The sequence below is a fragment of the Lycorma delicatula genome, chromosome 1, assembly GCF_047948215.1.
Source record: "Lycorma delicatula isolate Av1 chromosome 1, ASM4794821v1, whole genome shotgun sequence".
NCBI classification, from domain to species: domain Eukaryota; kingdom Metazoa; phylum Arthropoda; class Insecta; order Hemiptera; family Fulgoridae; genus Lycorma; species Lycorma delicatula.
The window spans coordinates 111,513,518-111,530,047 of NC_134455.1; the positions used below are offsets into that span (position 1 = coordinate 111,513,518).

At 37.1% G+C, this 16,530-nt stretch overlaps 1 protein-coding gene across 6 annotated transcripts in view; it reads right to left on the reverse strand.

The window, feature by feature from the left end:
- Positions 1-16,530, reverse strand: part of LOC142321221 (cytochrome P450 4C1-like) — a 55,015-nt gene that overhangs the window by 23,252 nt on the left and 15,233 nt on the right. For 4 of the 6 annotated variants that reach the window (XR_012755587.1, XM_075359227.1, XM_075359239.1 and 1 more), the window contains 3 exons: positions 11,477-11,659; positions 1,605-1,674; positions 434-560 (listed from right to left, as the gene is read on the reverse strand). Coding sequence is in view for 5 of the 6 variants with exons in the window: in XM_075359227.1 (XP_075215342.1) it covers positions 434-560; positions 1,605-1,674; positions 11,477-11,659 (380 nt within the window). In the remaining variant the exon portion in view is untranslated. Of the gene's footprint in view, positions 1-433; positions 561-1,604; positions 1,675-11,476; positions 11,660-11,801; positions 11,879-16,530 lie in introns of all 6 variants that reach the window. The other 2 variants (XM_075359244.1, XM_075359234.1) reach the window with 2 other exon arrangements.

Genomic DNA, 16,530 nt, shown 5'->3' on the forward strand with positions numbered 1-16,530 from the left:
ACCTCAAAAGAATTTTAAACTTTACATTATTAATTCTCTTTTCTTACAACAGATAGATTATTTATGATCATTAATAACATGATGTGTTATATTATTATGAATAGTTTTAATATAAGAAGTTTTAAAAGAAATTTTATATAAAAATAATTACTTACCCAATTAGAATATAGTAAAAAGAAGAATTGGCTACCCATACATGAAGAATTTGAGGTATAGTTAATTCTACTATGGAAGCAAATATAGATGGAACAGTAAGGAAAGAGAAAGATAAAGAAAACCAGTAATTGAGGACATAGAATTAGTAAATACATTGAGATTGAAAGATTAACAAAGAACAAAATGATTTGGAGAATTGCAACAAACTAATGAAGAAACTAACTACAAAAAAATATTTAATAATATAAAGAGAATTGTGTTTTCATAAAAGTCTTACCATTTTAGTGAAAGTATGCAGAGTTCTTAGTATTTTAAAATATTCTCTACCATTTGGTGTTAGTGAGTAAATCCATTCATTATACAACCAGGGAGAAAACATTCTTATCATAATCAGATTATTGATTCTAAAACATAAATAACATATTATAAAATGCTGTTTTTCATACAGTGAAATGAGATAAAAAGTTAATATTTGTCAAAGATTAGATGTTTTCAATTTAAAAGAATAGATAAGTATTATCAAAGTTGGGAAAGCCCATGTCATTAGACTGAATGACAATTATCTACTGAAGTTTCTGCTACATTCTCAACCCAGAGGTTTTTGTTATGAGTTAAAAAAAAATGATTCGTAGAACTGTTTCAGTAGGTAAATTTACTTCCTGCAATATAATTATTTCACATGGATTATAATCCATATGAAGATTATAAAAAAATATTTTGAATTAACAAACAAATTCACAAAATTTTATGAGGTTAAAGCTTACAGTAGGTCATAATGCATAAATCATAAAGAAGAAGAAAAATATTTAACATTAGATAAAGTATTACAAGACTTAAGAACACTTAGCAAAATGAGTACCTTGAAATGTTCTGTTAGTGTCAGTGTAAAAATAATTATAAAACATTTTTTTCTTGCTTAAAGGATGGTAAGACTGTTTTTTCACCCATCTTAATTTACATTGATACAGAGTGGAAACCTTTTCTCTTCCATTTATGAAAGGTGTAAACCTCACAGATTGCATTGAATTTATTAACGTTTTTTTGTATATCAACATATTTTTCTATGCAACATTTTTCTATTTCAACATTTTTTTATATGCAACACTTGTTCTAATATTTTGTTGCCAATTATAATCTTGCTTCTTACTAGCTCTACACCTCTAAAGGTCATAACCTATGATTTCTGCACTGTAATTTTCATAAAATACTTTATAATATTTTAGAAAAAGTAATCATTGTTGCTTGTAATTTATTTTGTGTCTCTTTAATTATCATCAGCATAAAGCAATGTACTCCTTCCCAGAAATCCCTCTAACATTTCAAACTACAAAATTTAACTTATCCAACATCAAAGAATTTTTAAGAGCTGTGTTTTCATTTTTGTTAGTCAAAAATTCATCTTAATTCTAAATTCTAGGAAATAATTATGTAAATAATGTTATGTTTACCTTCTTATTGCCTTTAAATACTCTTCTCCTTTATCAGATAATCCATTCAGTGACACTCCCATAGCAGCTTCTAAATTGAAAAGAAAAACTCAATAATTATATTTTCCAGAATGTATCCAGATAGGTTGTTATTGAATTATAAGTTACTTTTAAATATTTTTCCAATTGACTAGCAGTTTGAGTAACCAACCTTACAGAACTTCAAGCACAAGATGGTGGGTGGACACTTGAAAAGGATCTGGTAAGCAGGTTGGTAGCTTCCATTCACACATGTAGCTACTAAAATCTGATTTAATATAGGATTTACCTACAACTGCAGTATGCAGCAACATATTGTAACAAGACCAGTATTATGAACCTGAGTAACGGATTCCCACCAATTAAGAAGAAACTAGTCAGAAATATAATAATGGGAGGCGTCCAGAAAGGGGTTAAAAGGAACCCTCTTAGTAAAGGTAACAGGTTCGTTTAACAATTGTCTTTTGTAATACTGCCCACTGAGACATACACTAAACATGTTCATTTCATGAGAAGAGTTACTGGACCAAAGTTAGGAAGGCATGGGAACAAAAGGGCTTGGTCAATCGTTCTCATGCGCAATTGGAGTCTGGTCCAGCAGGTAAAGATAATAGGAGTATAAATATTCCAGGGAAGACCAGTTAAAAGTCAGTTCCACAAGGACAGTCTGCGATATAAGTTCTGCAAAGAACTAGAACTAGAACTACAACAAGAACTAGAACTAGTGAGATGTTATGTCAGTCAGCGAGAGTATTCTGTTAGATTAGTGAAGGAGCAAATTTCAAGTGCAGGTTTGATGAAGGTTCGGTGAAGGCAGTTTGTGAAAGTGATACCACAAGTAATTCCAGAACACAAAAAAAAGAAATAGTTCGGTAAGTTACTGTAAGACTGTAAGTAAGAAAGATAATATACTAAATTTCATTCATAAACTGTTAGGGTAGTTTTATTTGTGAACAGTAAAGGTATTTGTAGTGAGAGAACTTTATACTTACTTGTCTTATCTATTGTACTATTGTTATTAATACAAGACTAGTGGTTAAGTGTTAAGACTAGTGGTCATGCTAATGTCTTTTTTCAGTGGAACTGAATTCTACTTTTCTACCTGTGAATAAATCCTGACAATTACTCTAAATTCTGCTTTGTATGTAATCTCTGTTTATTATTATTATATTTTTTTTTTAGGTTTTTAGGGGCATCGTCTACTTTGGTCATTAGCCCCGTCATACTTAAAAAAAAAATTAAAAAAAAAAAAGGTTCACGATATCAAATTCTAATACAATTTTCGAATCCAAAGTTTACCGCCTAGGCTTTCCTTTCGGCCATCCTTTCTTGCACCGTTTTTCCATTCTTCGAACGGCCTCAACTTCTGAAGAGAGTGTGTCTGAGGCCTCGGACATGGCATCTTCTTCTCTTTCTGATGCTAATGAATCGGCGGGTTACATCAGGTGATGTAAGCTTCGTTGGTGCAGTTAGCATCGTTGCAATTGAATCTAAACTCGCAAGCGATGCATTTGCGGCAGCTGATGAACTGGATTCAATCTCAAAGGCTGTGCTTGGGCCGGCTGATATAGATGCTCTCGCCGCGGCTGCTCTCTGAGCTTTTGGAGGCTCTATGCATAGAGTTTTATTATCGTCTGTGTCTGGTGCTTGCTCAATAATGACTTGCATCTCCATTTCAGTAGACCCAGACTTTTCCTGTACTTTTGACACAATTTCCTTAGCTTTCTGATTAGAAGAAGGAGTGATCTTTTTCCTTTTCCGGATAGATCAGGATTTTTACTCATTACGTCAATTGGTGGCGTTATAATCGCAGGTTTTGCCGGTTTTTTAAGCTGCGCTGGTACGTGTCTTAAGTCAACAACGTCAGTCCGGGAATGAGTCTTCTCATGTTTACTTTTTTCTCTGCGATGAGTCGACTCCATCTTTGAACCAATGATTCTTTCTATCATTGTCGCAAGACTCGGTGGCATCGTATTAAGCAACTGCTCCACATTAATTTTAGATGTGGAAGAAGCAGCTGCTGCTTCTGCATATGTAGTCGATGGTCGAGGTGTTCGTGAGTTGACAATTTTCTTCGCTTCAGTGTAACAAACTTTTTGAAGTGTTTTAACTTCCTAAATAGCCATTTCCAATTTACATATAAGGCAGTTCCTTGAACGACAGTTGTGGTGCCCTTTATAGTTAATGCAGATTGGAGGGTCTTTACATCGATTACCCTCATGTGTTTTCACTCCACATATGCATATTTCCTGCGCTTCACATCTAGCTGCAGTGTGTCCGAAATGGATGCCAGCTCGTACCTTTTCAGGAAGATTCGGCCTATTGAATGTCAAAACATGCGAGGCCGAAGGAAGAATCTCATCATTTCTTCTCATAGTGAGTCTGCGACAATGTGTCACTCCCTGACTAGACATTTCCTGTACTATTTCTTCTTCTGTACAGTTTAGAAGATCACGACAAACAACTCCTCTGGATGTGTTAAGGGTGCTATGCGGTTGGACAGAAACCGCAAATTCACCGATTTTCTTCAATGCCTGGACTTTCTGGCTTTGCATGTCGTTGATGGTTTTGACATGCAATCCATTAAAAGTCTTCCGGATTTCTTTGACAGGACCACCAGCACAATTAGCAATCTCTCTAGCGATTAAGAATAGACTAACCTTTTGGAAGTTACCATTCTCTTTCGTAATGACCAAAAATCTTGCTTTGGGAACATTATTTCCAAACAAAGCTCTTCTTAAATCTTTACTGATTCTATCAGCATCTTTTCTAATCTTATCCGACTCTTTGCTTTTTTTCCTCTTCGCTTGTGGCGAATCGGAGGTTTCTAAACGAGGGTGATTATGTGCACCCTCTGCCACGTTTGTTTGTTCAAGTATATTCATGAAAGTTTATCCCTTCTGTAGCAAGGCTAGCCGCCGGGGGACACCCCTACTCCAGGGCTACTAACCTTGGAGGTCCGATCCGGTACTCCGGTGGAACTGGCATATGTCCTGGCAGAGAGCGGATGCGCAATCTCTGCACTGACTCCAGGCTCCTACTCACCGAAGCTTTTAGAGCTCCCATGCACCGACATACATGGGCACCATTGCTACATGCTTGCCATCGCAGGGGGCATGTGGACAACGGAAGGGTCTCCGTTACACCTGCAATAGCATTGACCCTGGTCCCCACATCGCCAGCTCTAAATATAGTATGTGTCCACTTCCTAATCGTTTAATTGTTCATATCCTGCAGGTGGCCGAAAAATCCAATCCGTCTGGTGACCCGAAGATGGAACCAGGTCAAAAGAGTAACATATCCGAGGAATTTACTCGGAGCCCCGTTAGCCGACTACATGTATTGTACAAAAGTACAGCTGTTGCCGCCTTGGACGTGGAACGTAGATGTTGTGTTCCGGACGTGGGGATTACCTCCTCAGGCCATTATTATTATTATTACCGGGACCGTGACGACTCCCAATGGTTCCGAGACTCACTCGGGACTGCCGCGATATGGATTCCGTATCGCAGCAGAGCCCAAGTTCGGAGGCACGGCGCCGGCGAGGGGTTCGTTTGGATCTGCTACGGTGAAGTGACGATTTTTAGCTGTTAACTCACCCCAAATGATTCGATAGCGGACTTTCGCCGGAAAATTGACGCGCTGGAGGATGTTACCCTCGCTCCCGCTGGTGAGTTGGTGGTAGCTGGGCGATAGACAGGCGTATGGCGCATACCAACTCCAGAGGGAAATACATTCTGGACATGGCGGCACGTACTGGACTCGTGATTCTCAATACAGGGAACACGACGACGTTCCGCCGCCCAGGATAATTGGAAACCATTCCTGATATTTTCCTCGCCTCCGAAGAGCTGGTCACGCTCGTTCAGGACTGGAGTGTTCTCGAGGATAACTCGGTAGCGACTACCAATTCATCTCATTTAGAGTCCTAGATAGTACACGAGAGCGCTCGGGGCCCCCACAGTTGGTGAAAAATATAACGTCAACAAAATCGACGAGAATAAATTCAACAGAAAGATCTCCTCAGGGGTGGTAGCCCCTGAAAACTTCACCAACGGGGGGACGTTAGCGCTGAAGCCGTAGTTTCTACGACCATGCATACAGCTTGTCGCTTCTGCATGCGACGCTTCCATGCCCAACGGGGTGCCGAGGCACCAGAAGCGACCCGTGTACTGGTGGACACCGAAGATTGCGGGGTTGCGCCGAGAGTGTCTTCGACTAAGACGGGTGGTGCAACGTGCAAGGAACCGCATAGACGCGAACGCCAGGTCAGCCGAGTATAAGACGGCAAAGAAGCGGCTCCGTCAAACCATCAACGTGAGCAAGACACGCTGCTGGAGAGAACTGAAGGAGACCGTGGATGCAGACCCTTGGGGGCTGTTACAAGATAGTAACTCGGTGATTGGGGGTCTCGCGGTCACCACCTCCACTAGACGAGGCTAAAGCGGAACATGTCATTAAGATGTTGTTCCCGGCCCACTCGGTCCGTGCCGAGCGGGACTTCGGCGACGTGGGCAATTCCCGCTCTTCTCTATGGAGGAATTGGAGGGAGTCCTACGGTCGCTGAAAGGCAAAAAATCCGCTGGTCCCGACGGTATAACGGCCGAGGTACTTAACCTAGTGGGGCGCTGCAGGCCCCGTCTTCTACTAGACATGTATAATGCATGTCTAAAGGCTGGGTCTTTTAGCACCAGGTGGAAGACCGCGAGTCTTTTGCTAATTCCCAACGGAAAACAAAACCCAGAGCCGCCGTCCCCCTACCGCCCATTATGTATGCTTGACACAGCTGTGAAGGTATTGGAGAAGCTGTTAAAGAAAAGACTGGTTGCGGTGATGAATCAGGCAGGTGGCCTGTCACCTAACCAGTACGGTTTCCGGCAGGGTCGATCTATCCTAGACGCAATTAAGGAGGTTGTTGAGGCAGTGCGGCGAGCAGAGGACCACAATCATTTTTCGCGACGTGTGGTCCTTCTCGTTACTCTTCGAGTAACGAGTAATTTCCAGCCTCAGTAAGCCATCGTATATGGCTTACTGAAGCTGGAGATGCCTGAAGAATTTGGCTTGGTTGGGTACACTGACGAAGTTGCGCTACTTGTTGCAAACCGTGACGTGGAGTGCACCCAACTGAGGCTCAGTCAAGCTATGCACAGAGTCGGTGCCTGGCTGGACGACCATGGATTGTCTCTAGCCCTCAGCAAAACGGAGATCGTAGTTCTCACGAAGAAGCGTATCGACACCCTTCTCTCCCTGCGGGTCGGGGTAGAGGTTGTCGAGACCAAGCCGGCCGCAAAGTACCTCGGTATGATGATTGACCGGAAACTCAGCTTTGCTGAGCAGCTTCGTACAGCCGCGGACAAAGCTGCGAGAGCCGTAACTGCTCTAAGTCGGCTTATGGCGAATGTCGGCGGACCGAAGGCCAGCAGACGGCGATTGCTGATGTCCATGGTGCATTCCATCCTGTTATACGGGTCGGAAGTGTGGGCCTAGGCATTAAGAGTTGCGAGAAACCGGAAGCGGTTCGCGCAGGTGCAACGCACCGCAGCCTTGCGAGTCGCTTCCGCGTATCGGATGGTCTCCGAGCCTGCAGTACTTGTTGTCGCCGGCGTCATACCCATTGCTACTTTAGCAAGAGAGCGCCAGGTGATCTACAGGAGGTGACGGGCAGGCAAAGACCGGGTGACCATTGCCAACGAGGAACACACTCGCTCGTTTGTCGCATGGCAAGAGACCTGGGACCACGAGACCAGAGGACGATGGACAGCAAGGCTTATCCCTCTGGTCAGACCGTGGACGAACGACCGCATGGAGAGAAGGAGTACTACATGACCCAATTTTTTGCGTCACGGGTACTTCCGCGCTTACCTCCGTGTCATAGGGAAAGCGCCGTCCCCCGATTGCCTGTATTGCCCCGGTGTACAGGACGACGCTGAGCACACCTTTTTCAAATGTGCTCAGTGGGCGGCAGATCGAGGGACACTAGAGGCGGATCTCGGAGCACTGTGTTCCGACAACGTGGTTGCGATGATGCTCCGTGGCCTGAGAAGCTGGGAAATTGTATCCCGATTCGTCGGCAACATTCTCAGAGCCAAACAGGTTGACCTGGATAGTCCTGAAAATTAGGTAGCACCTAATGAGGCTAATATAGGAGGACTTGACCGGAAGTAATGTGTTAAACGGTTCCGGGCCGAGTCCTGGCAGAAAGGGGGGTGGTTTTAGTCGGTAGTCTGCTGATAGTGATTGGATAATACCATCAGCGGGAGCCCGACACTCTGTGCGTAAATGCATTTTCACCTCCCTCCACAAAAAAAAAAAAATTATTATTATTATTGATTCGTCTTTTTTTACTTATGTTCTATAACTAATAAATTATAATTATATAAACATTTTCATTTGTCAATCTCTCGATAGCCTGATCAAGCCGCAAACACAGGATAATATATTCCTTGTAAGCCCACAGAGTTAATTGCAAAAGATGTCTTTGACTCAGACTTCAGAATAAGATTAAGCATTCCTCACCCACTGGGATTTCCACTAAAAGCCCTCCACTAAATTCTCTGTAGGACAATATGAGTATTATATGGAATTGTTAGTTTTTAGATCTGGCTGACACAAACATCAAGAGTATTTGTTTATGGGGACAGAGCTGGCTTTTTTAATTAGGCTTTCTTGCAAGCTGGAATTTTGTGGTGTATTATGCAAAATGATTTGGAACGATAGAGATGTATACACATATTATAAACATTTAGGAAAAATGATAAATTCTTTTTTTTTTTACTAAAGTTAAATATATAATTGCATGAAAATTACTAAATTATTCGCCAATATTTACATTCACAGATATCCTAACCCCCCCCTAGGGGAAGACACCTTTCGCCACCTCCACCGTTCCTTGCCCTTATGGGTTTTACCGGAGGTCATCTTCGAAACTTCGGCTTTTGACATATTTCAGTCCGCCTTGGCAGGATGCCACCGACGCGAATGCCACGAGTGACATTCCCATCGGTGTACTACTATTTAATAAACTCAAAACAAAACACATCTCATTGAGTCTTAAGTAAGACTGAAAGGACCTAACTAAACAAAGGAGTTGAACTACTTACCCATAGAAGGTAAAAGTGAGTTCAACACCCAACACGAAACATAAAAATATTACACGGAACAATAACAACAGAGCAACACTGAAACAAAACAAAACAAAGGGCAGAAACAACAATAAAAGCATAATTTATAAAAAAATCATCAACAAAAACAGAATACAGGAGAAATCCAGACAGACCTATAGATCCCTTCATCAATCCTTTCCTTTGCTAAGTACACTATAAAACTCTCCACTATTGCCCATTCGGCCTGGCTCCTCCAATTTACACGGAGATCCAACGCCGACCCGACCAGACATTAATCAATGTTTTAACAACCAATTTTTAAATTCTAAATGCCATTAAAACCTATTGAAGGTCCTTCAATAAGGACTACATATTTGGCCATTTGTATACAATTATTATTTGGCTGCCGCTATCCAGTAAATAAAATTAAAAAATTAAAGTCATAAGTGTAGCAAAATATTACAATTTTTATTATATAACAAAAAAAGGGAAAACATATATAGACAAAATTATCATATTATTTTACAAGAAGTAAGTTTGAAGAGCTTTATTTTGCACAAATTCAACTATATTACGGCTATAGAAAGCCCTAAATGTTATCTGTTAAACTTTAATTAGGGCTGATAAAGAAGTATTGTAGAGACTTTACAGAACATTGGTCATTCTAGAATAGATTACGAATCAATAGCATATGGATCTGCCAAAACATTTTATCTAAAGAAACTCAACATGATCCATAATACAGGAATCAGGCTTGCTACAGCCTTCCGCACAAGCCCAATTGACAGTATTTTATATAGAACAGTTATGCCCTTCTGGCATAACTGTTCTACTAAAATATCCAGCTCATGTCTTGGCTTTCCCAAGACATATAAATTTTGTTTCCTTTTGTAAACATAGTTTGACTGAACAGTATCGGAAAAGACCCACTTTTTCCAGACCTGCTGGAATAAGAATAATGGAGATCTGTGGAAACTATGGTATTGATATGCCAAAAGTTCTGCCCATTTCCAAAAAAGAAGCTTCACTGTGGCTAATGTCAATGGTGAAGGGCTGTATCGATTTTAAGAAGAAGCTAGAACAGCGATTACTCACCATTTATATTCAAAATTCCTTTTCGATGACTGATTTCTGAATATAAAAATTACACCCATGCATTCACAGATGGGTTGAAGACCAAGAATGCCGTTGGAAGCTCTTTAGTCATAGATGGCGAATTCCACTTTTGGGGCCTACCCACAATAGCTAGTGTCTATACAGTAGAGTTATATGCAATTTAGCAAGCTCTTAGTTTTGTACACATATAACGTTACAACAATGAGAGAGTACTTCTCTGCTCCAATTCCTTACAAGCAATCACTGCTTTAAGGAATGGGTTTACGCATAATACACTTGTTCAAGACAGGAATTAAAAATTTCAAGGATATTGTTAACAATGCATCTTGATATGGACACCTGGTGACAACAGTAATCCTGGTAATAAAGCAGCTGATAATGCAGCTAAACAAGTGGCAAACAGCAAAGAAGTCGACATTACTTTAGTTTGACTAGATGACCTTAAAAACTACATCACACAGGTCGTAATAAAGGAATGGATAAGGAGGTGGGGTGTGCTTACAACAAAGCTTAACTCCATTAAGAATATCCCACTTCCCATTCAAACAAGAAATGCTTTAACTCATCAAGTACAAGTAGCCATTACAAGACTTCAATTAGGTCATACTAGACTTACTTCATCCTACATGGTAGCAGGAGAACAGAGACCAATATGTGAAAGCAGTGACACATACCTTACAATAAAACATATAATAGTAGAGTGCACGTATATAGAGACCTCAGAATGAGGCTAAAACTAACCAGAAAGTTGACATGCAATTTACTATATAATGAAAAAAGAGAAAAGAAAATGATAAAGTCTCTTAGGATAAGCGGTTTATTGAAGCAATTATGATTTTTTTATCATAATACTTACTGACGTTACTTTTTATCTGTTTTATATTTTCTCTTGTTTTGTGTTTCAGTGTTGATGACGAATTACCTTAAGGATGTGTGTTTTTTTTTAATAACTGCAGGCCCTTTACACCCATTTTGATAGATTTGATGACATTTCTATAGGAATGGATTGTATATTTTAAGTGACAAGGGTAAAACACCCTTGTCATCTAATGGTTTTTCTATTCTGGGGTTTATTATTTTATGAGAAGTCTGTTTTTCCAAATGATCTGCTTAACAAGACTGGCCTTTTAACTTAGTTACTTATTTTCATGAAGCTGGGAAAGTTTTAGATTATGACAAGGATAATGACCATACTAGTTAAAGCCCACTGTATTAGAAAAAAAAAACACATATATATATATATATATATATATATATATATACAAATAATGATGAAAAGTTAATCTTTAATAAAGATATTTTAAAGTAAAATTGTGTAGATTTTTTACAGATGAAATCAATTTGATCAATTTGTGAGAATTTATCATCTGGCAGGACACCCAGTATTATTTAACAATGAGCATAAAAAATCTGTACTATTAGGAATAATAATAGGATTATGTCAAGCTGAAAATTGCAGTACAGTGATTGTTTTTATCCATATTCTAGTTCCAGATTTTACCTAGATGGCATTCTTGATATAAATGCAGAAAAAAATACATACACAAGCAAGGGATAAAAATAAAATTAAGAAATACTTTTAAAAAAAATAAAAAATAAAAATAATTATGTAAAGAGTAATTTACAAAAACTTACCACAAATTATGTCTAAAGAACATCTAGAAATAAATGATTCTATTTCAATAAATTTTTTACTTGATTTCCATAATTCTTTTACTAAAATTTGAGAATTATTATTAAATATTGGTAAAGAGCCTTCTAATATTTTGAAGTGAAATGTTGATATAAGAAGTTTCCGACGGTACTGCCATTTTGAACCTATAATTGCATTATTTTGTTACATAAACTTAAATCTATATAAAAACCAAATTTATTTATTACATTAAGTTCATACATATTTACATAGTTAAAACTATTATTTATAGTAAATACTTTAAAGTGACAGAAACCTAGTACATACCCAACATGAAAACTTCTGTTGAAAGGTTGAGTACTGCAAGAGTAGTTTACATGCTTGAAAAGTAATAACTTATTGATCTTAAAAGAAAAAAATAATTATAGTTACATTCATAATTATCGTGTTATTGTACACGAACATAGATGTTTATATTATCTTAATATGTTATATTCTATTTAAAAAATAATTAAAAATCAAAGTGAACATATTTTTCAACAATTCTTTTGGTTATCTTCTGTTCCTATATTAGTATTTCATTTCAGGGTGAATAGGATTATATTTTAGCCAAAGTATATCATACATCACAATTAGTTTGTTGTAATTGCATTTTAATTTTGTATTAGTGCTTTTTACCATTTTTAATAAACTTTTGTCATTCTGTTTTATTCTCAAAACGATAATACTGTAACTTTCATTAGAAGAAAGAAAATTTTTTGTTATTCCATTAATTTCTTAAAAATTATATTGACTGTTTAGAGATAGTAATCTCTTACAGCTCAATGCGTAACAATATCTTTTGATCTATCTTTGCTATGGTAGCAATTGCTGAATTAACTCAATTGCTTCTAATCTGAATAATAAATTATTATTAAAAAGTGATTCAGGAAAAAAGAGATTTTGACATTTGTGTTGGTAGCTCTAGGCAAGAGTCACCCCTGAATAACTTAGAGAAGCCAGCTCATACCATCTTGCCATTTAGTTATCACAGATCCTTGGAGTTGTAAGCAACGTGGTTTTGCCATCAAAGATGTTTATAAAAAGTGACAGAATGGAGAATACGCATAGAAAATTTCACAGCCAGTTTAATTTAGGATGTCATGATCATGTAACATCACCACATGCTAATAACATATGGATACGTAATTTTGAGGAAACAGGTTCAGCAATGAAAAAGAATTCTCATTGAAAATGAGGATGGTTTCACAATTACAGACACATCAGATTGATGCATCGCCGCATTGAAAACTTTGTTGCTGAAAAACCAAATTATTGACAAGCTGATTTGAACAAGTTGGATAAATATCACACACAGCATGAATATCGATGGCTACTGTAAGCAAGTTTTTTTGCAACCATATGTTTTTCAGAAAAGGTGAGATTCCACAGCTTCTCAGGTTTCCTGATGTGTTAATGTGATTTCAACTTGTGGGGGTCATCTTAAAAGCAAAGCATATTAAACATGCTAAGAGAGAAAATCTAAAAGCCATGATCTGAACAGCAATTGCTGAAATTACTGTTGAAATGTTAAGTTAAACCATTCAGAGTGCAGAAATGAACTGCACTCTGCAGAAATGAAATTCACCTGCAAGATGTGATATTAAAAAAATACATTTTTTTAACGTATTCATAAATGGCAACTTTTGTCCACTTCAATGTTATAAATAAATCTATTTGGTATAATTTTTTTATATGAATATTTTATTTTAAAAATTTCCCATTTCACTGAATCACTCATTAGATTTTGTATGCAAGTAGATTTTCCTCACTGCAACTGTACTCTTTCTTGTAGGTATCAGAGAAATGACGAAAGTCTTTAATTTTCCAAACATTTGCAAATTGCTACTTGCAAGTTTTAAAATTTAAAAGTTATATAAACCCTTGAGGATAATGAACTGGACAAATCTTAGTACGATGAGACTGACTGCTGCCTACATATTACTGAATCCACCAACACGAACTCGCAATTCTTTTGGTAAAGACTGTTAGAATTCCAGTACTTAATTGATAGAAGAATGGATTTTATTAATGGTAAACTATCTTTTGACAATTCTAAAAAGAAATGTTATTGAGATAAGTGATTTTTCACTACTTTTAATATTCTGTAAAAATATCCTTATACATTTAAAAACTGGGATAGATGAAATTTTTTGGGGTTGGTGCAGTTTTGTAGATAAAATGGAGTGAGTGGAGCTAAAATTACTGTTGGTCTAGTTGTTATGATTCATGTAAGTCAATTACATCCTAATCATCATCTTCTGATGATGAAGATGGTCTTATTTGAAATGTTGTTGAAAAGAATGAATGATCTGTATAATTTGCTATTGTAAATGTTACTCTCTAATGATCTAACATATTTTCATCGTTGTGTTTGATGATTGTGGAAATGACTGATTTATAAGAATCTACTGTTGGCTCAGAATCTTCACAACAACCTAGTCAGCCATTTTTTGCTGATATTTGCCTTTCAGATGCTGGAGCTTCTTTAATAATCAAAACAAGTGTTCTCACTGAAAATCTAACTTTCTCTACAGCTAGTGGTGCTGCTATGGATGATGATGATAGATATGTATGCAATGGAATCTATAGCAATTAAAATGTACTTCACTAACAAAGTTATTATCTACTAAAGCAGTTGTTTAAATTGAAGCCATATTTACAAATTATTATACAAGATGACTACATAAGAAATTAAACGGGGCTGGAGATTATTAGGATTCAGTTTGCCTTGATACCTCTTTTCCATAGCTGAAATCTCCTGATGAAAGTGTTTCCCGGGATCACCGCTTACCGTGCCAAGATTCTCCGAGAAGAAATCTAGGTGTGAGTGCAGGAAGTGTACTTTTAAGGACATATTACAACCCAATTTTTTATAAGATGTTATAAGATCGTTGACAATATCACGGTAATTTTCCGGCTTTCGATTTCCCAAAAAACTCTGAGTAACATTTTCGAATGCTTGCCAAGCTGCTTTCTCCAGTGGATTCAATAGTTCCTCAAACGTTTCATCTTGCATTAGTGATCTTATTTTTGGACCTGCAAATATTTCTTCATTAATTTTTGCATCACTAACTTTAGAAAAGTTCTGTTTTAAGCACATGAAACCAGGAGTATTGTCCATGACCTTGACGAAATTCTTCATTAACCCTAGTTTGACATGTAACGGAGGTAGACACACATTTTTTTAGGATTACACAATGGGTCGTGTTTCACGACCCATCGTGTAACTTTAGAGAAATCAATAAACAAGCGCGATTCTGTTGGGTTATGTTCATTACAAAGTGTTTCCATAAGAGAAGAAATGTCAGTACAAAATACTAATTCATTTTCTTCATAAAAATAGTCTTTAAATTCAGAATGACGATTACGGTAAATACATATCTTTGTATTTTTTGAAGAATATTCCGTCCTTTTAGCCGGGAAGCAAGAATTTCTGACTCTTTTTTGGATAACTTTAATTCTCGTATGAGATCGTTAAGATTTTCTTGAGTCAGTAAATGAGGTTCAGATGAACTGCTTTGTTCAAAATTTGTATCACCAGAATTTGTTTTATTTTCTTCCTTACTTCCATCAAAATCTGAGCTTCTTCATCTGTCACATGTTCTGGATGGTTTGGTGTAGGAAATTCTTCGCAGTGTGGAACTGATCTCATTGCAGATTGCAAGTTAGGGTACACCACCGTATTTTTTCATTTTGACGAAACATCCCTTTAATGTTTGTTAACCAGAAATAACAGTTAGATGAATGATCTTTGAGTTCCCTCCGAATCATAGGGATATCAAATGGCATGTGCCATTTTTCCATGCAGTGATAAGCCTAAAACACGATAAATATGTGGCATTCGAGACCTTGTTTGGTCCCCGACTTTACACCCAAAATAAAGTTTATAATACTTTTTTACTAATGGAGTAAGGTTTTGGATTTGGGACTTGAGCGTCACTTGGCCAGATACATAAGAAGTATGATTTAAACAAACTCTAGGCATTTTGGATCTAACGAGTAATTAAAAGAAATAAGATTGTATATATGTAATACATAATCATTCAGACACGCAAAGCGCTCACAACGACGTGTTTACTGGTTCACTACTATCTCATAACTGGCATTGTTCTGATGAATGTGTGCTACATTAGATCACGTTTGTACATGTATATAGACGTCTGAATCTGCACAACAGCAGCAACGCTACCCTTTGAGTTAGCTCACTTGGTTCCATCATATTTACAACGGTCTTGGAGCTTTTACTTGACAATGGACAAAAAACATTTTAAAATACTCAACAAAATTAAAATAACAAAAACCTGTGGGTGATGCAGAAATTCCGAATGTATATTTGAAAACAGGATAAAAACATCATTAAGTACACCTATTGGTATTTGTGAGACAAAAATCATGTTGACCAGTGTTATTTGTGACACTGTTTGTCACTTATTCGTGCAGCCAAACAATTTTCACTAATCGCTCCCCAATACTAACTGCTCACGTCAGCCACAGTTTTGGAACTGAAACATGAGAGTGACATAAAAGCAGTGATACCAACCGCGATAAAGATTTATTGAATATATAAAATCCAGTATTAATTTATGTATTTTAAATATTTAATTTTATTTGTATTTTACTAAACAAAATTGATGTTTTCAGTTGTTAGAATCTGTTGTGATGCACACAATAACGTAATATTAACTTAAAGAAAAAGAAGAGGGTGTTAGATTTAAAACGCACTTTTGTGTAAAACAGTTGGCTTAAAAGTATAATAACAGGATAACATTCGACGGAGTAAATTAGATATCAACAGATAATAATAATATTCTATTTGTTTTATCATAAATAAATACAAAATACTTCAATTAAATAATTACGAAAATGTTTGCTGCAAAGTAAATACAGATAATGGAATTAAATGAACAAATGAATAAGTTGTCATGAATAGGCAATTTCGTATTATTAACAATCTCACACACACTCTGATAAGAAATGAATGTTTAATTGATGGTAACATAACTAAAAGAGAATT